This window comes from Ziziphus jujuba, chromosome 7 (assembly GCF_031755915.1).
Source record: "Ziziphus jujuba cultivar Dongzao chromosome 7, ASM3175591v1".
Taxonomy (NCBI): Eukaryota; Viridiplantae; Streptophyta; class Magnoliopsida; order Rosales; family Rhamnaceae; genus Ziziphus; species Ziziphus jujuba.
This window is the reverse complement of record NC_083385.1, coordinates 10711571-10731467: the sequence shown is the minus strand read 5'-3', so window position 1 is coordinate 10731467 and position 19897 is coordinate 10711571. Positions and strand designations below refer to the sequence as shown.

The following is a 19897-nucleotide window of genomic DNA, read 5'->3' as shown; positions in this document are numbered from 1 at the left end:
ATTTAAATATTGAATATTTGTTTTTTAATATAAAATATATAACATTAATAATAATTATTAAATGTTATTTTAAAGTTAATTTAATTATATAAAGTTTATAAATTTAATATATAAAGAATATTGTATATGTATTATAAATACATATATATGTATAATATAATTTTTATATAAATACATATAAATAATAAATTTAAATTATTTATAAACTATTTATGAGTTTAATTTATTATTTAAAATTAACTCGCAAATTTCATTTTTTGTTTAACTTATTTTGTTTACAAATTGAATTTGAACGAGTACAAATTAAACTAAATTAGAGCCAATTTTAAATTGCTGGAGCGTATTTACAACTTAACAAATTAAGAGTGAAGATTATAGATGTAGCTAATATAGAAAACTTCATTCCTGTTCCAATTTGTTCATCGAATTTACTTGGCTATCCTCACTTTGCCTGATTAACTATGTATAGTAAGTAATTCTATAAAAATAAAAATAAAAAAGAAAAATCTCTTCATAGTAATTAATAACAATAATAATAATGTCACCAATGATTGAATCCATGCTTGTGAAGGCAACTTTTAATTTTTAATTTTTAAGACATCAGCATCTAACAGCTTCCGAGTTCAGAGAGAGAATTTATTTCTTATAAAAAAAAAAAAAACAGTTTAGAATATTTTCAAACAAAACCATTAATTACCTAATCAAATTTATTTTCGGCCAGCCATTAATGATCAGTTGATGACGATCAACTTGTTTTTTTAAAATATTACTTTCTTGTGTTACTGGAATAATATTAGTAGTCTAAATAGTCAACCCCACAAGACTTACCCACGATTTGATGAATAGAGAATTTTGCAAATTTAGTCCGACTGCTAAATTTGACCCGCTTAATTCTATTCTGTTTCAGCACAATTGGGAGTGCATAATCCAAATTACATGTACCAGATTCAATGTTCCTTGTTTTTTTTTTTTTTTTTGGGTTAAATAATAGCAGATTCAGTGTTTTCTCCTTTCCCTTCCTTGTGAGATGAAATTAAAATGATATATTCAATTTAAATTTTAATAAATTTAAAATAAATTATAAATTTTTAAAATTTAATAAATTATTATAAAATTTTATAAAAAATTTATAAGAATTTAATAAAATTTTGAATAAATTAATTGAATATATTTAAATTTTAATAAATTTTATAAAAATATATTAAAAATTTAAATTAAATATTATTAAATTTATATAGATTTTTTTAAAATTTAGATCGGGTAAACCACCCGAAATAATTTATCGTATACATCTGATCAGAGAAAAAATATATATAATATTTGGATGAGGTCTTTGGTGGTCATTTTATTCGGTAATTAGCTCGTTGGTAGTCATGAATTCCGGGTATGTGGCGGAACGACATTCGTTTGGATGGGGAAAAAAATTTCTTATTTTGAGTCCCAAAATTGGAAAAAGGAAAAAATAAAAAATAAAAAATAAAAAAAAAGAGAGGGACTTTGAGTCAGTGGTGACTGGACCCTGCAAGTTTATGGAGGATCGGATATCTCTCTCTCTCCTGCCTCATGACACTTTGTCAACCAGAAAGCTTCATGGGGTTTTTGACTTTTAGTGAAAGAGTGGTGGAAAATTGGTCGAGGACCCACTTGCAAAAGCAGAAAATGTTAGAATTGAATTCTTCAATACAAATTCCAAGCTGGGTCTGATTCTCCCTATCTTCATACCGTCCTTTTGGTGGTTTTAAGGAAGGTTGATAGAATCGCTGATCCAAGTTCTAAAAAGTTTCTACTGTTTTGGGTTCATTTCTAGTTTTTTCCTTTTGGGGCTTGGATTTGCGTACGATCCAAGTCCTCTTTCTAGGGTATTCTTTTCTTTTTTCTTTTATATTCTCTCTACCAAAAATGCTTGCTTGACTTTCTTCATTAAAAAGGAACCCAAAAAAAAAAAAAAGGCTGAGTGATTTTCAGGGCTAAAATCTTTTTTGGATATGGAGGTGGATATATTTTTCTTGTTTGGTGAATATGCATCCATGGAAATTGGTAATTTTATCTGATCTTGGAGGCCTCAGATTCTACTCTCTGCAGAATCTTCATCTGCTGCAGGTGGGGTTCCTGACACTTGGCTTTATTTATCTCCTGCTTAATTTCATTACCATCTATCACAAATCATATCCTGAAATTATCCAATTTATAGACTGCGTTGGCTTTCTTTCTTTATCATTACTCGATGATGCAGTTCTGTCTTTTCTTCTTTCATGTTTTTATCCTTACTTGGGTGGGGGTTGTTGTTTAGTATTGATTTTTTCAAGCAGTTTGAATTGGCATACTAATTGAGTTTTAGATGTTTTATGCTAATTTGTATTGCTTATTTGTTTTTTCACTTTTTTTTTTTTTTTTTTGGTTCTCTTTTGTCTGTCAGAGTAGGACGAACTATTTATTTATTTATTTATTTTTTGGATTTAATTAGTACATGCAAGATGCAACATGTTAGATTAATAAGGTTTATCGATAATTTTAGTATGTTCTAAGTATATTAGAGAGTCTTTTCTGCTCTCTCCTTTAAGCTGAAATTGGCTTTCTGAGAATGAATATTATTAGGCCATGATGCACTTCCCTTCCAATTTTTAAACTTTTTCATTTTTCTTCTTTCATTATTTGTCTCCCTCATTTCCATGGGATTTTTATAGGACTGCAGCCTCAAAACTGGTAAGGTGTTTCAGTTTGTAAATACCTATTGAATTGAGGCAAGTGTTGGTATGTTTTATTTTCCATTATTGCTTTACCATGTTTTCTTCTTAAGTTCTGTTGGTTATTATTGTGATAGTAAACTGACAGTTATTGCCAACTCTTTGTTCTCTGTAGCTAGATAGTGGTGTAGATACTGATGTTACTTGCCATATTTTTCCTTCCCTGACTTGTTCTTGATTAGTGTACTTTACCGTTTTACATACTCTAAAAGTTTTACCGTGTATTAGAATTTAACTACTTTTTGGAGTGGTCAAGGTTCAATGTATTGGACATACAAGATGATCTGAAGCACCTGAATCATTTACTTTTAACATTATATTTCTCTTGCCTAAATAAGTTACTTGGGTGCAGGAAAAAGTTTGTCAACCTAGAGGCAGACATTTCACATTATGGGTTGGCTGACCAAGATTTTTAAAGGTTCTAGCCATAAATTCTCTGAAGGGCGATATCATGGAAGATATGAAGATGGAGTACGGAATGAGCCTCATAATTCAGGGGTACTTTCTCTTCTATCTATTTACAATTCTCTTCTTGCTATTGCTTATCTTTGTTTGTTGGGTTTAGCTAGCTAAATGGAGTAATTCTAGTTACTTATCAGTTATCAAAAGTTAAATATTGAACAAGTGTTGGTTCTCTGAGATCCTATTATTCACTTACTGAGTTTGCTATATCTTGAATTGTATACTTTGTTAATTTTATGTTATTGGTAAACTGGTGTGCAGGATGAATTGTCAGCTTTTGGCGACGAAGATATTGATTATGCTATTGCACTTTCCCTTTCAGAGGTAGATCAAAAAGGGAAAAAACCAATTGGTAAGTTGCATTGCTATAAGCAATTTGGTAACATTTGTTCCAAATTTTAGCCTATCATCCAAGAAGGTTCTCATGAATTATAATTTGTCTGATGACTCAATTTTGGGATTCTTCAAAATAACATACTGGGGAGACTCAATGAATTCAGCAATTTCCTCTACGATTCTACTTTGCACCAAAACGGAAAAATAAAAATAAAGATTAACTGTTTTTCCTTTAGTATTGCTTTATTTCAGGTTGCTGGTAACTTAATAAGAAAAAGAAATGACTTCTTGCAAGTTTTAACTGACATTGACACCTCTTATAAAGCTTAGTTTATATCTTTATATGAAATAGGTGCATTGTCATTAAATTTTCAGATGTCATTATCAATATTCTAGGAGTTACATGCTGTAGAAATAAAGTTTGATATACTCTTTAACTTTTTTCTTTATTATTTAGATCACGAATCTGAGTCTGAATCAGAAGATGATGAACAACTTGCTAAAGTTGATCAAGAGGATAGTGAACAACTTGCCAAAGTTCAACCAGAGGAAGATGATGAACAACTTTCCAAACTTCAATTGGAGGAAGAGGATGAACAGCTTGCCAAGGCTCTTCAAGAAAGTTTGAACGTGGATTCTCCTCCTCGATATGATCATGGCAATATATTTCAACCGCCTCCTTTCTTCCAACCATCTGGGTACAGGTAAATGTGGTCATTTGTGAATAGGTTCTTGTGAGATTTCAGGAGTTAAGTGAGTGAGCTTCTATAGTTATCTGGATTTGATGGATTTGATGCAATAATGTACAATGTGCATTATTAGATTTGAAATGTATAATGGATTTGATGGTTATTCTTTAAAGGTTTCTTGGATATCAAAGCTGAAAGATGAATTTCATGGAATTGAGACATGGAGATCTTGCATCAAGTGTCCTTAACGGAAAATAGAAACTTTAAATATAAATTTTATTGATATGAATTTGGTTTTCAAGAAAGTCCGCAACTTGCATCTTCGTGATAGCCAACTGCTTACTTGGATTCTTCTTTATTTGGATAAAATGTGGGCTTGGAAATTGATACTAGAATTAGCATCTGATTACCAGTTTAAAAGGCCATTAGTCCGGAGATGCTTTTGTCAATATTTTAAGCCTGCATCTCTTTGCTGACCAATGAGATAAGTATAGTGTATATGTCCATTATGATCCTGAAGGATTTGGAGGTGTTTCATATGTAATATGGTGGTGAATTTACATGCAGGAGATTTACATATGATAGTACCAGTTGAAAATAGAAATCAAATAAAACCTAATGGTGTGGTTGTAAAAAATTGTTTGCAGGGTCTGTGCTGGCTGCAATGATCCGATTGGCCATGGACGATATTTGAGTTGCATGGGTGCCGTCTGGCATCCAGACTGTTTTCGCTGTCATGCCTGCAACAAACCAATTACTGATTACGAGGTCCAAATCCATTTGTATATTGTCTGCTATTTGACTTTAAATCATTGGAAAATTATCCTCGATCTTGATGGGTTGGGTTTGTAATTGTCATGTAAATTGTATTCTTGGATCTATTTAACATCTCCTTCCTGTGACAGTTTTCTATGTCTGGCAATCATCCTTACCACAAATCCTGCTATAAGGAGCAACATCACCCAAGATGTGATGTTTGCAGCAGTTTTGTAAGTTTCTTGTCTGTTTAGTTCTTTAGTTATACATTTTTTTGGTTTCGGTTTTTTATTCCCTAAGATCTCGTGGTAAATTCCTCAATTTCCTGAAAGAAAGGGTAGTTCGTGGGGGTTAAGATAATTGGGTGGTGGGAACCTTTTACTACTTGGATTCAGATATCCTAAAGAAAAAGTTGTTGCTGAACTAAATAAATATTGGCAGCTTCTTCACTTCCTAGTATTTATTTATAAAGAATGAGGTATTCCTTCTCTCGATTTTCCTCTCTGTACCTGTAACTATTCTCTGTCTTGTTTGTTTGTTCTTTTTTCCAGATTCCAACGAATTCAGCAGGGCTGATTGAGTACAGAGCACATCCTTTTTGGATGCAAAAGTATTGTCCCTCCCATGAGCGTGATGGAACTCCTAGGTGTTGTAGCTGTGAAAGAATGGAGGTGAGTTACCATGGTCCCTAGGTGTTGTAGATGTGAAGAACAAAAGTATTGTACATTTTTTTTATTTTTTTGTTCTCTCTCTCTCTCTCTCTCTCTCTCTAACCACTATCATGATATTCTTAGATAGCTTTCAAATAAATTATGTGGATCTCAGTTTTTTAGTCGTAATAATTGCCTTCCAATCCATGCAGCCAAGGGACACAAGGTATTTATTACTTGATGATGGGCGGAAGCTATGTCTTGAGTGTTTGGACTCTGCGATCATGGACACTCATGAATGCCAACCACTTTACCTTGAAATACAAGAATTTTATGAAGGTTTAAATATGAAAGTGGAGCAGCAAATTCCAATGCTCTTGGTCGAGAGACAAGCTTTGAATGAGGCCATGGAGGGAGAAAAGAATGCAAGTGCCATTGCATTGTAGCTTTATCATGTTGAGTGTGCGTTCATTTCGTTTCATTTTTGTTGACCGAATGTTATTAAATTGCTTTTCATCCATTGTGGGCAGGGTCATCATCATATGCCTGAAACAAGAGGACTTTGCTTGTCAGAAGAACAGACTGTTACCACTGTAAGAATTTTTTCCCAAAATTTTTGCGTTAAAGCTGTCTGTTTATATGCTAAAGGCTGTGTTCATATTATTTACTTTGCTAACAGATTTTAAGGAGGCCAAGGATTGGGGCAGGTTACCGCATTATTGACATGATTACAGAGCCTTATAGGCTGATCCGTAAATGTGAAGTGACAGCAATTCTTGTTTTGTATGGGCTTCCTAGGTATTGTTTTACCATCTTGCATGCTCAGAAATCATGCTTCCTCATTAAGTTATTTGGATGTTATGGTCTAAAACTTCTATGAGCACAGGTTATTGACAGGATCGATTCTGGCTCACGAGATGATGCATGCATGGCTCAGGCTTAAAGGTGTTTTTTCCCTTTGTCCTCTGATATATTATATATATATATATATATATATATATATATAACATTTTTCGAACATTTTCTAGTTTATAAACAATAATTTTGTGTTTGACAGGTTATACCAATCTTAGCCCCGAGGTTGAAGAAGGTATATGCCAAGTCTTGGCGCATATGTGGTTGGATTCTGAGATATATTCTGGGTCTGGAAATGATATTGCCTCATCGTCATCCTCATCTTCCTCCTCATCCCCATCCTCATCCACTTCAACATCATCGAAGAAAGGTAAACGGTCCGACTTTGAGAAGAAACTGGGTGAATTCTTCAAGCACCAGATTGAGTCGGATACATCCTCGGCTTACGGAGAAGGGTTCAGATTAGGTAACCAAGCAATGCTCAAGTATGGTTTAAAGAGAACCCTCGAACATATTCGACTGACCGGAAGCTTTCCCTAGTGATATTACCAGTCTTTGCTGCTCCAGGGGAAATCATTATCAGCGCCATAGACCCATAATATTAGTTGCATAGAACTAAAATCCATAAAAAAAAAAAAAATAATAATAATAATATAATAATAACAACAACAATAATAATAATACATCATAAAATAAAAACAAGAAATGAAAATTCTCATTTCGTGTGAATCAAAGTAATGTCTTTATAAACTGCCTACGTCGCTATACTATAGCACATTTACATAAACATTATAGCTGTTTGGAAGGAATCGTGTATACAATGATATTGTAATGATAAGTACCCACTGTACAAATACCTCAGTGCCGGTGGTACACCTTGTAAACTCTGTTTTTCCGTCTATCGCAGTTTTCAAAAGAAGAGTTTATATATAATACACACATCTTGATTGGCTGGGATCGTACGGTCTTTTTCCGAAATTAAGTGTTTTTTTTTTGGAGGATTAATTGGGCTGGTCTGGTATTTCTCAAGTTGGGCTACCGACTCTAGTCTAGCCCAATAATATTTGAGATATTTCACCTTTTTTAAAAAAAAAAAAAATTCATTAACATCTTTTTAATTTTATTTTAATTATAATTAGATTTATGCTTTTCATAGTTCATATTTAAAATTTATTTATCAATTTTTTTAGCTAATTTTATATTTAAAATTTATAAATATAATTATGGCGAAAGCAAAAAAAATTTAAATGAAAATTTACCATAATAAATTAATTTTACATTGATATATTATAAAAATTACTTGATCATTTTTCTTATAGGTCTTTATGTTTATTTATTTCATTCGGAATCTTTATAATATGTAGAGTTTAATATTTTTATTTTTTTGAAAAATTATATTTGTATTTTTTAATACTTTTACTAATTTATTTGAAAAAGAATATTTCTCTTTTAAAAAAAAAATTATAAAATTTTAAGTTTCTTTCCAAAATTAGGGATGAAAAATGTTATAAACTTTGGATGTTATAAAATTTTCCCAATGAAACTTTACCATTCCTTAGTGATAAAAAAAAAAAAAAACTATTTATGTTTGGTATGTATACAATTTTGTAATTATTATATTATCTAATATCACAATTAGAATTGATGATCATATATATTATTATTTTTTTTTAGTGATTTTTCAAATCATAAATAACAACTTTTATTACCGTTTATCGCTCACGTAATCCTAAATATATCGATAAATCATCAGAAAGCTCGCATATAGTATCAAATTCCAAAATGTTAATATAAGATGATAATCAGGTTGGAAGTGGCCTTTACGATTTACATATGCATGATACAAAAGAAAGAAGGTGCACCGGCCAACCGTGCGCTGCTTCACACACACGGATTACCCCATTCCGCTTTTGGTTTTGGACAAGTCCTGTTTAATGTCCAAACCCATGCTAAACGTTGTTTGACTTCGATGCTATAAGAAGCTGTGTGGTTGGTTCGTTATTGTTGTTATGCACACACCAGGGGTTTGATATGCTGAATGTGTGCGACTGCCAAATTCCATACCAAGATATCATGGCCCTTACTATCAGTGCACAGTAAATGGTGGTAATAATGCAATTTAAGCGACTCCTTCGTAGAATAAACCAGACAACCATCACCACCGGCCTTAATCACCAAACTCGCTATTATGCCCGCGACCCATTTCCCAACAAGGTCTCTCACTACCTCTATCGAGCAAAACTCATCGATTCAATTCGTCTTGCGCTCCGTTCCAACCCTCCCACCTCTCTTTCCCCTCTCTTGAACGATCGTCTTCTCGACACTTTCGTCGTCACTCACGCGCTCCGATCGGCTCCCTCTGCTGATGCAGCTCTCTCTGCCATTGAAGTCCTTGAGACACTCCCGGATTTTTCGCATACCCAAAATACTTTCCATGCACTGGCCACGGTCCTCGCCAAGTCCCGGCGAAATGGGGAACTCAAATCCTTGATTGACGCCGTTCATGTTGGAAGGTTGCGGAATATTCGTGTCAGCTTCATGAACCTCATGCAGTGGTATGCCACCGCCGGAGACATTGAGTCGGTCTTTCGGGTGTGGGATGAGTACAGAGTTGCCAATGGTAAAGTGTGCACCGAGTCATATAACATTATCATGCGCCTCCATGTAGAAATGGGTAAGGACTCCGAGGCCGTGAAGATTTTCCGGAGGTTGATTAATGAAGGGGCAATTCCCAATAGCAGAACTTACACGATAATGATCGAACACCTTGTGAAATCTGGAAAGCTGTATGCTGCACTGGAGGTGTTCAATGTATTGCCTCTGATGAGGGTCAAGCGGACTTTGAATCAGTTTTCGGTTTTGGTTGAAGGATTTATTGGTATCAGACAATTTGATGTTGTTCAGACTTTACTTAAGGAAATGCAGGTTGATGGGATATTGCCAGGCCGAGCTATGCGTTTGGCGCTGGAACGAATGCAGGAGGAGGGTTTTCTGCAAGAGACTGAGGAATTTCTGAGAGAAATGATGCCGGATGAGAGAATCAAGAGTATAGAGTTTTGTGTTGATAACAGCGATGAGGAACAGGACGATGTTATTCATTCAAGTGGAGGAGATGTTGATCGGATTGAGTTGAAACCATGGTTAGACCCCAGAGCATTAACCAGTGCCTTGAAAAACTGGAACCCTGAAGAGGTATCAGCATTGGAAGATGCAAAATTTGTGTGGACAACTCGGTTAGCTTGCAAGATTCTTAGGAATTTTAATTCACCAGAGACAGCTTGGAAATTCTTCTGTTGGGTTGCTTACCAACCAGGATTCACTCATGACATTTACACGGTACAGAGAATGATGGCTGTTTTAGCACGCCATGGTCATGCTGAGTTAATCGATAAACTCTTATCCAAAGTAAGGAAGGAAGGAATGAGATTGCCCTTCTGCACTATCAGATTGATTATTGACTTATATGGCATTTCAAAGAATGCCGAAGCTGCTTTAAAGGTTTTTCGTGATGATAGAAATCTATGCGAGCCCATTTCTAAATTTAATATGATGCTATTGTATTCATCTCTTTTACGGACACTAACCAAGTGTAGGAGAAACACAGATGCCTTGGATATACTTGATGAGATGATTTTACAAGGGATTTTCCCTGATATCCAGACATTTTCTGGGTTGATGCATCATTTCGCACAAAATGGAGACATTAAAACTGTTCAGAGACTCTTTGGAATGGTTAGGCAGAGTGGACTTGAGCCTGATGCTTATATGTTTAAAGTTTTAATCCAAGCTTATTGCAAATGTGGGAGAGCAGCACTTGCATGGAGAGTTTTTGAAGACTTGAAGAATTTAAAGTTGATGCCTGATGCTGGAACGAAAGAGTTGCTTGTAAAGAGTCTTTGGAAGGAAGGCAAGCGAAGAGAGGCTGCTGCTGTGGAAGAGAGCTGTGAGGAAATAAATGATGTCCTTCCACTTACATTGCGGGGTCACATATGGACGGTTAGCTCTGCAGATCTCACAAACGTTTTTAACATTTATTCAAATAGCTTTACTTAAATGGAGGTTGGTAGAGTTTCTACTGGATGTTGAAATAGTTAATGATCTGTTTCATGGTGAACACTTCAAGACTTAAGATAGAAGCTTAAGAGAATGATTTTTGATGCCAACAAAATCAAGTTTATGTCCTTATTCAGCTTATCATAAATGGATTACATGCAAGAGACAAAGGGGTAGTCACCAAAATTTTTATAGTTGTCGTTGTTCGTTGTTTCTTATAGGTGGTTTATTATTGGCTTTTTGTAGTCAAGTACTACACCTCTAGCTCGTTCGCTCATGCATTCTATGTTAAATAATTAAGCAAAGCAGGCGTTAAGTACAACTCTCGGGAGGTTTGTGATTTGGGATAGAGACAATTGCCCTTCAATTATAGTCCATTCTCCAATTTGACTCATTCCCAGACAGAAGAAATTGAGGAAGACTGGAAAGGAGAAAACGAAGTCTAACCATTAGGTCAATGCCCTATTTACTTTTGCAAGGCATTTTTTGGTTGTACTTTTGTCACTGCAAGTCTAATTGTTGTTTCTAGAAAATACAATTATATAACCAAAGAAATATAACCTAGAAGCTTGTTTCTGTACATTACACACACACACACACACGCACACACACACACACACACACATATATATATATATATATATGTGAGAGAATGGTTTCTTCTTGACTGGTTCCAAACCTGGGTGGAGGTTCATCCTGTCTCTCTCAGCCACCTTGACTAATCATCTGATTTGATTGCGTCGTTGGAGTTCATAACCCTTTGTTTCTGGGATGCTTATATGTTTGTTGGTTTGATCTTGACTTTAGGTCGAGAATGAAAAAGATGTTTTGAGCACGCCAGCTTATGAGTAATTTAGGGGCCTGCATGTAACGAATTTGTGGCAGCGGAAGACATACTCTTTATTGGTGACTATCCTTTTATAAGGTCCTACCCTTCAGATATTATTATAACTTAATGCCTCTGGTACAGGAACTATCAGAATATGCTATTTTCTTGCATTTAACAATTCCAGTGGAGCCATGTTTGCTCATTGACATTTCTATTTAAAATTGCTAGGACGGACATCTTTTTCTTGCCGTCCCAACTTGGGTTTTAATTTAAAAATACTTCAATGCTTACAAAGGATTCATTATTAAGGGGGAATTTTAGAGTTTGGTTGTATTTTGGGGTGTGAACATATTTCGCATAGTGGTATAAAAGGTACACTATCCACATTTTATATAATTTCTCAAAGGAGTAGAGAACTAAGGACGAAACGTCATCCAGAATAAACCAATAAACAAAAGGTCCCCCTAGATATTTATTATAACTCTTATTTTATTTTAGATTGAAAGCTCCTTTGGATGTTGTTTACTTTTTCCATCAACTTTTAGTTATATTTTGCAATAAACTTCCTTTCATTGATCTCGCATGATCTTTGAGCCTACTTCAGAGCCTAAAACTATCGATAACCAATAGGCTCATAGCAATGGCAATATCCTTTCTCTTCCCGCAGACTCCTTTTCTCCTAGTTCTGTTCTTTACGACCCAAATTTCAGCTCAATCTTCGCCACCACCACCACCTGCGATGGCCACAAACTTTTCATGCTCTGCGGATTCACCACCATCATGTGGAACATATGTGGCCTACTTTGCGAAGCCTTCAAACTTTATGAGTCTGGATAACATATCTGATCTATTTATGGTGAGTCGTCTGTCTATTGCAAAGGCAAGTAACCTAATCTCCGAGTACACGAAGCTGGTTGCAGGTCAACTCTTGCTCATACCTATCAGCTGCGGTTGCACTGGAAACCGATACTTCGCCAACATCACCTATCAGATCAAGAAGGATGACAGCTTCTATTCAGTTTCAACAGGAGAATTCCAGAGGCTGACCGAGTGGCATGTAGTGGAGGATTTGAACCCAACTCTGAATGCAACCTTCTTGCAAATTGGTGTTGAAGTAGTATTTCCATTGTTCTGTAGATGCCCCTCCAAGACTCTTTCAGAAAATGGTTTGAAACATCTTATTACTTATATTTGGCAATCCAAGGATGACATATTGAGTGTGAGTGCCAAGTTTAATGCCTCCCCTGATGACATAATGGCTGAAAATCGTTATCACAACTTTAGCACTGCAGTGGGTTTTCCTGTGTTAATCCCCGTGTCCCAATTGCCTGCTCTCTCTCAACCTCATCCTCCTCGAGATAGTAACAAGTTGAAACGTCGATGGATTCTTATCACAGCTATATGTTCAGCAGGAGCTATCCTTGTTTTCCTTTTGGCTACTGTCCTTGTTTATGCTAATGGTTCACATGCGAGGAAGACAAGAAATAGGCCGATATTATATTGGAATTCTTCCTCTGTCGCAAGCACTGATCTGATTCTTCCAAAGAAAGAAGTTATGAAGGTCAAAGATGTTGAACTTAAGATCAAACAGGATAAACTTCTTCCTGGAGTTTCAGGCTATTTAGGCAAACCAATTATGTATGAGATTAAGACTATCATGGAGGCCACAATGAATTTCAATGAACACTATAAGATTGGAGGATCAGCATACAGGGCCATTATCGATGGGAAAGTTTTAGCAGTGAAGATAGCCAAGGAAGATGTTGCAGAGGAACTGAAGATTTTACAGAAAGTAAATCATGCAAATTTAGTGAACTTAATGGGAATATCGTCCAACATCGATGGAAATCACTTCTTGGTATATGAATATGCTGAGAATGGATCACTTGATAAATGGTTGCACCTCAAATCTTCAACCGGTTCGACCTCTGCCTCATTTCTTTCATGGAGTCAGAGATTAAACATAGCACTAGATGTTGCCAATGGTCTGCAATACATGCACGAACACACTCAACCAAGCATTGTTCACCGTGATATAAGAACCCGTAACATTCTTCTTGATTCCAAGCTTAAGGCTAAGATAGCGAATTTCTCCATGGCTAGACCAACCTCGGACGAAGCTATGCAAAAAGTGGATGTTTTTGGTTTTGGGGTTGTTCTTTTGGAGCTACTTTCGGGAAGGAAATCCATGGAGACAAAAGAAAATGGTGAGGTTTTAATGTTGTGGAAGGAAGCAAGGTCGGTTTTTGAAGCTGAAGAGAGGGGAGAAGAGGGGTTAAAAGAATGGATGGATCCAAACTTGGCTAGCTTCTACCCCATTGATGGAGCTCTGAGCTTGACTAGCTTGGCAAGGGCTTGCACAGTGGAAAAGCCATCAGCAAGGCCAAGCATGGGGGAAATTGTGTTTAACCTCTCTGTTCTTCTTGCTCAGTCATCTTCTTCTGAGACATTCGAGGGGTCATGGGCTTCGACTGTAGAAACTGAAGAAGTTGTTCATGTTATAAGTCCAATCACAGCCCGCTGATTATATTGTAGATATTAGAGTCTACACAGCTCCAAATAGGTCCACTGAGTCAATAGATATTCATTTATGATATACTAAATTAAACCTGATAATTATAGTTTGCTTGTGCTGAATAGAGAGGTGGTTTGTGTGTATAGTTTTTCAGCTATATTGCATTTTAAATTTCCATTGGAAAATGGTATTTTTCATTGCTATGCCTTGCTCATATGACAGTTAAATTCAATGATATTTTTCAGATACTTGGAATGAAAACTTAGGATGTGAATGATTTACCTTGAAGATGGAAACCATGGTTGCCAAGATATTAGCTTGGGGATTTTCTTCTGTCTTAGAGTGAGACATAAGAAAAGGAAATTGGAAGATTCTCTTTTCTATTAAATAATTCATAACTAAAAAGTTAGAGTTGGATTTTTTGTTTGTTTAACCATATTTTTCTTCTCCTTTCTTGATAAGTTCTGCTTGAGGGAATTTTTTTTTTTTTTTCTTTCCCTAATAAATTCATCACTGATTATATATAGATAGGTAAGTGGTGAAAGTTCCAGCCTTTTTATATTTACAGGTTTTCCGTCCATTCTTGAATCATTCAGGAAAACAAAATCCTTGTTTATCTTAGTTAATAGCTCCGTACTAAAAATAATGATCATCTTGATCATCATCCATTTTTTACCAAGTAGCCATTTTTAGAGAATCCATCAAATTTTCTGCTAATAAAATAGCCATATCTGTTGTTCTTCGGCGAATTACATAAAGGATGGCTTGACGAAAGTAGTCTTTTTTATTATTATTATTATTATCATCATCATCATTATATAGCTTACTTGAAATGTAATAGATTATCAAATTAATTTTCATTTTGCCTCCTTAAGGCACATCTTTGATCGTTTATTTTCCCCTGTTTTAGCAAACAATTTCTCAGTGGCGTCCATCAATACTTCAAATTAATAGACTTCCATCAAGGACTAAGTAATGACCATAAGTATTAGACTAATTAACATAAAGTTAATCCAGCACCAAGATGAATAAGAATTGTATGATTTTATTTGCTATACTTCTGAGAAACTTCAAAAGATTTAAGGTTGCTATATTATATAATTTCAGAACATTTTACATAATAAATGATATAAATATGATGATCAAGAAATAGGAGACGGAGAGAACAAATGATACTAAAATTAAATACTTTGAGAGATTCTTTCACTTTCAATATCATCAAGGAAGCTCCAACAGAAAACTTTTTGGTAGCATCACACATTCGACAATTCCCATGCCATTGAATTGTTCATGGTTCGTGAGAGTAACTGCACAATCTCATCCATGGCAGGGCGAACAGCTGGATTTTTCTCTAAGCAATTATCAATCAACTTGACCAAAAACTTGGCTAGCTCTGAAGGATATCTTTCCTGCAAAGAAGGGTCCATGAAGTTCCTCCAACTCTCTTGTCCATCTTCATCCTTAAGCACTGCATTCAACACATCAGATAAGTGCTTGTTCTCCTCATATAACACTGCAACCTCTTTCCCAGTGAGTGTCTCCAGCATGAGAACCCCAAATGCATACACATCGAGCTTCGTTGAGACCAAACCATGTTCCAAATACTCCGGAGCCATGTAACCTATGGTTCCAACAATGTGCTTTGTCAAGGAAAAATGGTCTTCCTGACCTTCAGCTGACCTCGCCATACCAAAGTTTGCAATCTTTGCCCTGAAATCAGTGTCCAAAAGGATATTGCTGCTCTTTATATCCTTGTGGACATGGGAAGGAGTAGTGTAGCTATGAAGATAATTGAGCCCTGTGGCCACATCTAACAAAATCTGAATTCTCTGTCCCCAATCGAGAAACTTTCCATCATTGATGTCATAATAGATCCAGTCACTCAAAGGTCCATTTGCAGCATACTCATAAACAAGATACCAATAACCATCACTGAAACAAACTCCAGAAAGACGAATCAGATTGGAATGGTTGATCTTGTGCAATAAATTTATCTCTTTTGAAACATCTCCATCCATTTTCTTGATGGCTGCGGAGTCCCCATTGATGGTTCCGCAGTAAACAGATCCCTTAATCCAATTACTAGTGCTGAAATTGTTGGTTGCATTCTGTAGTTCCTGAAATCTGTAAGTTTTGAGGGATAGAGCAATGTCAGCAGATATACTATCCAAGAAATCCTTGGATTCTTGGTCTGTCTTCTTTTCTTGTGGTTTTTCAAATGCCCCAAAGCTTTCCGAAACAGTAATGGAATCTGTTTTCTTCTTACTTCTTCGGAAGACCCTGCAATAAAAAACAATGCCGAGTACCAATATTAAAGCACTTCCTCCAAGAGCCCCAATAAGGGCATAAAGCCATGTTTTACTTGAGCTCTTATTGGAGGTGGAGGTAGGGGTGGGAGGCGGCGGTGGAGACAACGGTGGAGGCGGTGGCTCTATGGTTTGAGAAACCGATGGTGGGTTTTCAAGAGGAACCAAAAATGTGGTAAAGGGATTGATGTTAGTATTAGGAAGGCTATTAGCTTCAGAAGTTAGCTTAGTATCTGCACCAAACCTTTGGCTAATTAGTGAAACTTCATCACCTTCAGCGACCAAATAACTCATTAGATATTTGATACCCAAATCACTTTGGTTCTTTGTTGGACAAGCACATCTAAGAGGAGCATTGAGCCTTGCACCAATACTTAGATTCGAAGAAGTCAAACCTGGGTTTTGATTTGCAATAGCCTGGCAGGTTGTGAGGCCTTGCAAGGTGTTATTGGAAATAAACAAATATCCTGCAGCTTCCTTGATAACATAAGATGTGTTTCTTTGATAGTACTCACCGGAACGGGAGCAGTTGACCGGAACAATCACCAATCTGTTTGTATCAAACGTTTCTGTCTCGGAAACTTCATTAATTTCAGAGAGCTGAGATGGGTCGGAAGCCAAGAGATCAGATATGGCAGAAACATTGTTGTAAGGAGGGTTGGATCTGAATGTAAGGTATGTTTGGCAACTCGTGTTTACTCCATTGTACTCGTATCCAAAAACAGCAGGTGTGATATCCGGATTATTACAATCTGTAATGGCTTGTCCAACATAAAGCTGCTGAGCTGAAGTAAAACAAGGGCTACATAACATGGAGAGAATGACAACGGTTATGAAACTGAGCAAACCCATTTTTGCTTGAAAAATCTGAATTGAAAGAGGTTATGGCAAAATTTTACAAGTTTGGCAATGGATATTGAAATTGGCCATAAATTATTAATGGAAACAGGGGCGAAATCAGAAGGTTGCTTGTTTGACCATATTTCCTTCGTGGTCATGGTTTGACTTGCATAATTTTTCTCTGTCCTCGTTTGAACAAAAGTCAAACATGGCTTCCTTAAACTCCTATCGAAATTTCATTGCACCTTAACAAAGAAACTTTGTCCAAGTCAAGACTTTTAACAATTTAAAATTAAACCTGTGCTGGTTCAGGCTTTTAACTTAGCATCCGGGGGCCAAAAATTAGGTTTGTGTGCACGTCAACTGGAAAAAGGTTCATCAAACAAATATGAACTATGTAACCAAGTAGAAAAGCTCCAATGACTAGAGCCTAGAGAGGTAATGATCCTGTGCTATAAGTCTTTTCATTATTCACCAAAATATTTCTTCCGGATCGTAAGCCCCTCATTAACGCGACAAAGTTGTTGGCAATAATTCTAAATTATAGAACGTGAGAGTGTCCAGTGACAACCTTACAAGGGGCCCCACAACTCTGCACGTTCCATCCTAGCGGCATAAGCGCTATCAGCTTAGCAGAACAAAACAACGCCAACGAACAACTTTTTGGCCCCCGATTCCCTATCGATGAGACTACTCTTCAATGTGTAGGCCAAGGATTTAGCAGCTTCTAGCTATTATCAGCATTTGAGGTTCTTGCACTTTTGTCCCGACATTGTAATCTTTCAGTGCTAAAAAGTAATTTAGAGAATCAAATGTCAAGTTATATAACTCTCTCTCTCTCTCTCTCTCTCTCTCATGTGGATACTACGCAGAGAATACCGGAATAAGACTAGGGACTAAGAAATTGATGCACAGTAAGAAACTGGTCAAGAAAATTCATTCTCATTCTTGTATATTGAAGCACTAGAAAGATACAATCAGCCACAAACCGATAGAATGTTACTTTCTTCTACCAAGATTCCAAGCATATATACAATATTGTGAAGTAGATGAGAAAGGCTATACAGAGACAGTAAGTAAAACCATGACAAGTGAATTCACAATGAATATTTCTTGCAATTCCTTGAAGCTTTGTGACGATGAGTGAAACTATGATTATGAGACAGAAGATGCTACCTGCAATACTAACACGCAGTCCATTGGCAAGCCAATCAGGTATGATGACAAATAGGATGAACCGCGAAACTGTAAATATGGTTAATACAAAACCATTAAAACGAAATCTAAATTGGCAATGCAAAAAGAATACAGCGCATAAATGATAAATTCACTAGCTATGGTCAAGAAGATGTACTGACATGGAAAAGTTTGCGGATAGAAGAGGTTAGCTGCAACAGCAAGAAAGGAAATCCAATAACCAAATTGCCCTCTGCGTACTTAGATTAGTTAGTTTAATGAATTGAATAGGAAAAAAAAAAATGGAGATGAAAATAACGCAAGGAAAATGTACTGAAAATTGGCAAGCACCTTAAAATTTCAAAGAAAACATTGGGAAAACTTGTAAAGAGAAACAATACTAGAAGGGTAGTTTGCGTAGGTGATCCGTTCCCTGTTCGGTTCAGAATCAACAACAACCTATAGGATGATATCAAAATAAAGATACAATACAAACCAAATTAGTTTCAAGAGAATGATAAATAAATGGCGAACCAACATTAGAATATCAAAAGCCACTTAAAAATATGTAAGCTATCCTGTAAATCAACCTGAAGACAAAACAAACATATCTATTATTCTAAAAATCAGCATTAAGTTACTTTGTTTCTTAAGTGTACTTGAGGCCACAATAGAAAAGTGACCTTTATAGAGAAAATTCCCTTCTAAGCAGAGAATTTCCCATGAATTAATCAAATTTCGATAAAATGACCTCCATCCAGCAGACAAACAGTGCTGGATAATTGTCTAGCCAAGCAAACCAGACCCAGATTATCTATTAATGCAGGTATCTAACCAAGCGAATTAACCAATCAAAAACTCAAATAACCAGAAAAATCTCCCCCAAAAAAATGAAATCTGAAGATGTGAGTAGAATACCGTATAGACTGAAAGGCTCCAAAATGAATATATGGGAGTGTATAAAGTAAGAAAGTAATGAAATTGGGAAGTGACTCACAAGGCAAAGACGGTTCCACCCCATTGAAAACTGTTACGAGCCTTGCTGCTTCTGAATCCAGCTTCTGATGCAGAGGCGATGGTGTCAGCGATCAACTTAGCCAACCCAATTTCCATATTTTGATGATCTTTTTTCTTTTTTTAATTATTATTATTTTCCTCTGTTTTACTAATAACCCATGATGTGTTCTCCTCCTTCATGAAGATGCTTCGTACCCGCTCAATAGAAATTTTCTTTTTGTTTTTCAGATTATAAAATTCCTCAAACCAGCACTTTGAGACACTTACTTTTTGACTTTGCCATCTGCGTTTCTGTGTTCCCTGAATAACGAATCAATGCGATTCCATGTTGGCAAAACACGATTGCTTGATATTAGCTCAGGAAACTTTTTTTTTGAGTAGCCTAGTCGTTTCACTTCCACATACTATCTCTTACACGTGTCATTTAGGACAATCGTTCGATCTAATCAAACTCCTTAATTTTACAACACTTTTCGATTGGACCTTCGGACATCTTCTTTTCATCATCAGTTCAGTTTGAAATTTCTCGATCCGTGTAATGAACGACTCAAATTCTTTGACGAAGGATTATTTATTTATTTCTTTGACTAATTCGATCTTGGGCCCCTATACATATTAAAAGGCCCAGCTGAGGCTGTCCCCCGCGAATTATACATATTTTATTTTGCT

At 35.8% G+C, this 19897-nt stretch overlaps 4 protein-coding genes across 7 annotated transcripts; 3 read left to right on the top strand and 1 right to left on the bottom strand.

Moving 5' to 3' along the window:
• The first annotated feature begins 1467 nt into the window (after positions 1–1467).
• On the top strand, positions 1468–7427 carry LOC107424849 (protein DA1-related 1-like). Its single transcript, XM_016034727.4, has 12 exons — positions 1468–2100; positions 3097–3242; positions 3468–3558; positions 4000–4246; positions 4879–4999; positions 5137–5220; positions 5539–5658; positions 5850–6062; positions 6168–6230; positions 6317–6435; positions 6524–6582; positions 6695–7427. The coding sequence occupies exons 2-12, from the start codon at positions 3135–3137 to the stop codon at positions 7030–7032; spliced, it is 1563 nt and encodes a 520-aa protein (XP_015890213.3). The 5' UTR covers positions 1468–2100; positions 3097–3134; the 3' UTR covers positions 7033–7427.
• Positions 7428–8385: 958 nt separating this feature from the next.
• LOC107424854 (pentatricopeptide repeat-containing protein At5g66631) lies at positions 8386–10809 on the top strand. Its single transcript, XM_016034738.4, has one exon. It carries the CDS (start codon positions 8593–8595, stop codon positions 10543–10545), a length of 1953 nt encoding a protein of 650 aa, XP_015890224.2. The 5' UTR covers positions 8386–8592; the 3' UTR covers positions 10546–10809.
• A 449-nt stretch (positions 10810–11258) lies between these two features.
• On the top strand, positions 11259–14175 carry LOC107424856 (serine/threonine receptor-like kinase NFP). Its single transcript, XM_016034739.4, has one exon. It carries the CDS (start codon positions 12015–12017, stop codon positions 13896–13898), a length of 1884 nt encoding a protein of 627 aa, XP_015890225.2. The 5' UTR covers positions 11259–12014; the 3' UTR covers positions 13899–14175.
• A 739-nt stretch (positions 14176–14914) lies between these two features.
• LOC107424852 (lysM domain receptor-like kinase 4) lies at positions 14915–19670 on the bottom strand. 4 transcript variants are annotated; one of them, XM_016034733.4, is made up of 4 exons: positions 19209–19670; positions 18563–18670; positions 18394–18464; positions 14915–18280 (listed from the first exon to the last, which is right to left on the bottom strand). In XM_016034733.4, the coding sequence occupies exon 4, from the start codon at positions 17045–17047 to the stop codon at positions 15143–15145; it is 1905 nt and encodes a 634-aa protein (XP_015890219.3). In that variant the 5' UTR covers positions 17048–18280; positions 18394–18464; positions 18563–18670; positions 19209–19670; the 3' UTR covers positions 14915–15142. The 4 variants fall into 4 exon arrangements, with proteins under 4 accessions (XP_015890219.3, XP_060674913.1, XP_048335631.2 ...); XM_060818930.1 differs by having other exon boundaries at positions 14915–18211; XM_048479674.2 differs by lacking the exon at positions 18563–18670.
• Between the last annotated feature and the right edge of the window lie 227 nt (positions 19671–19897).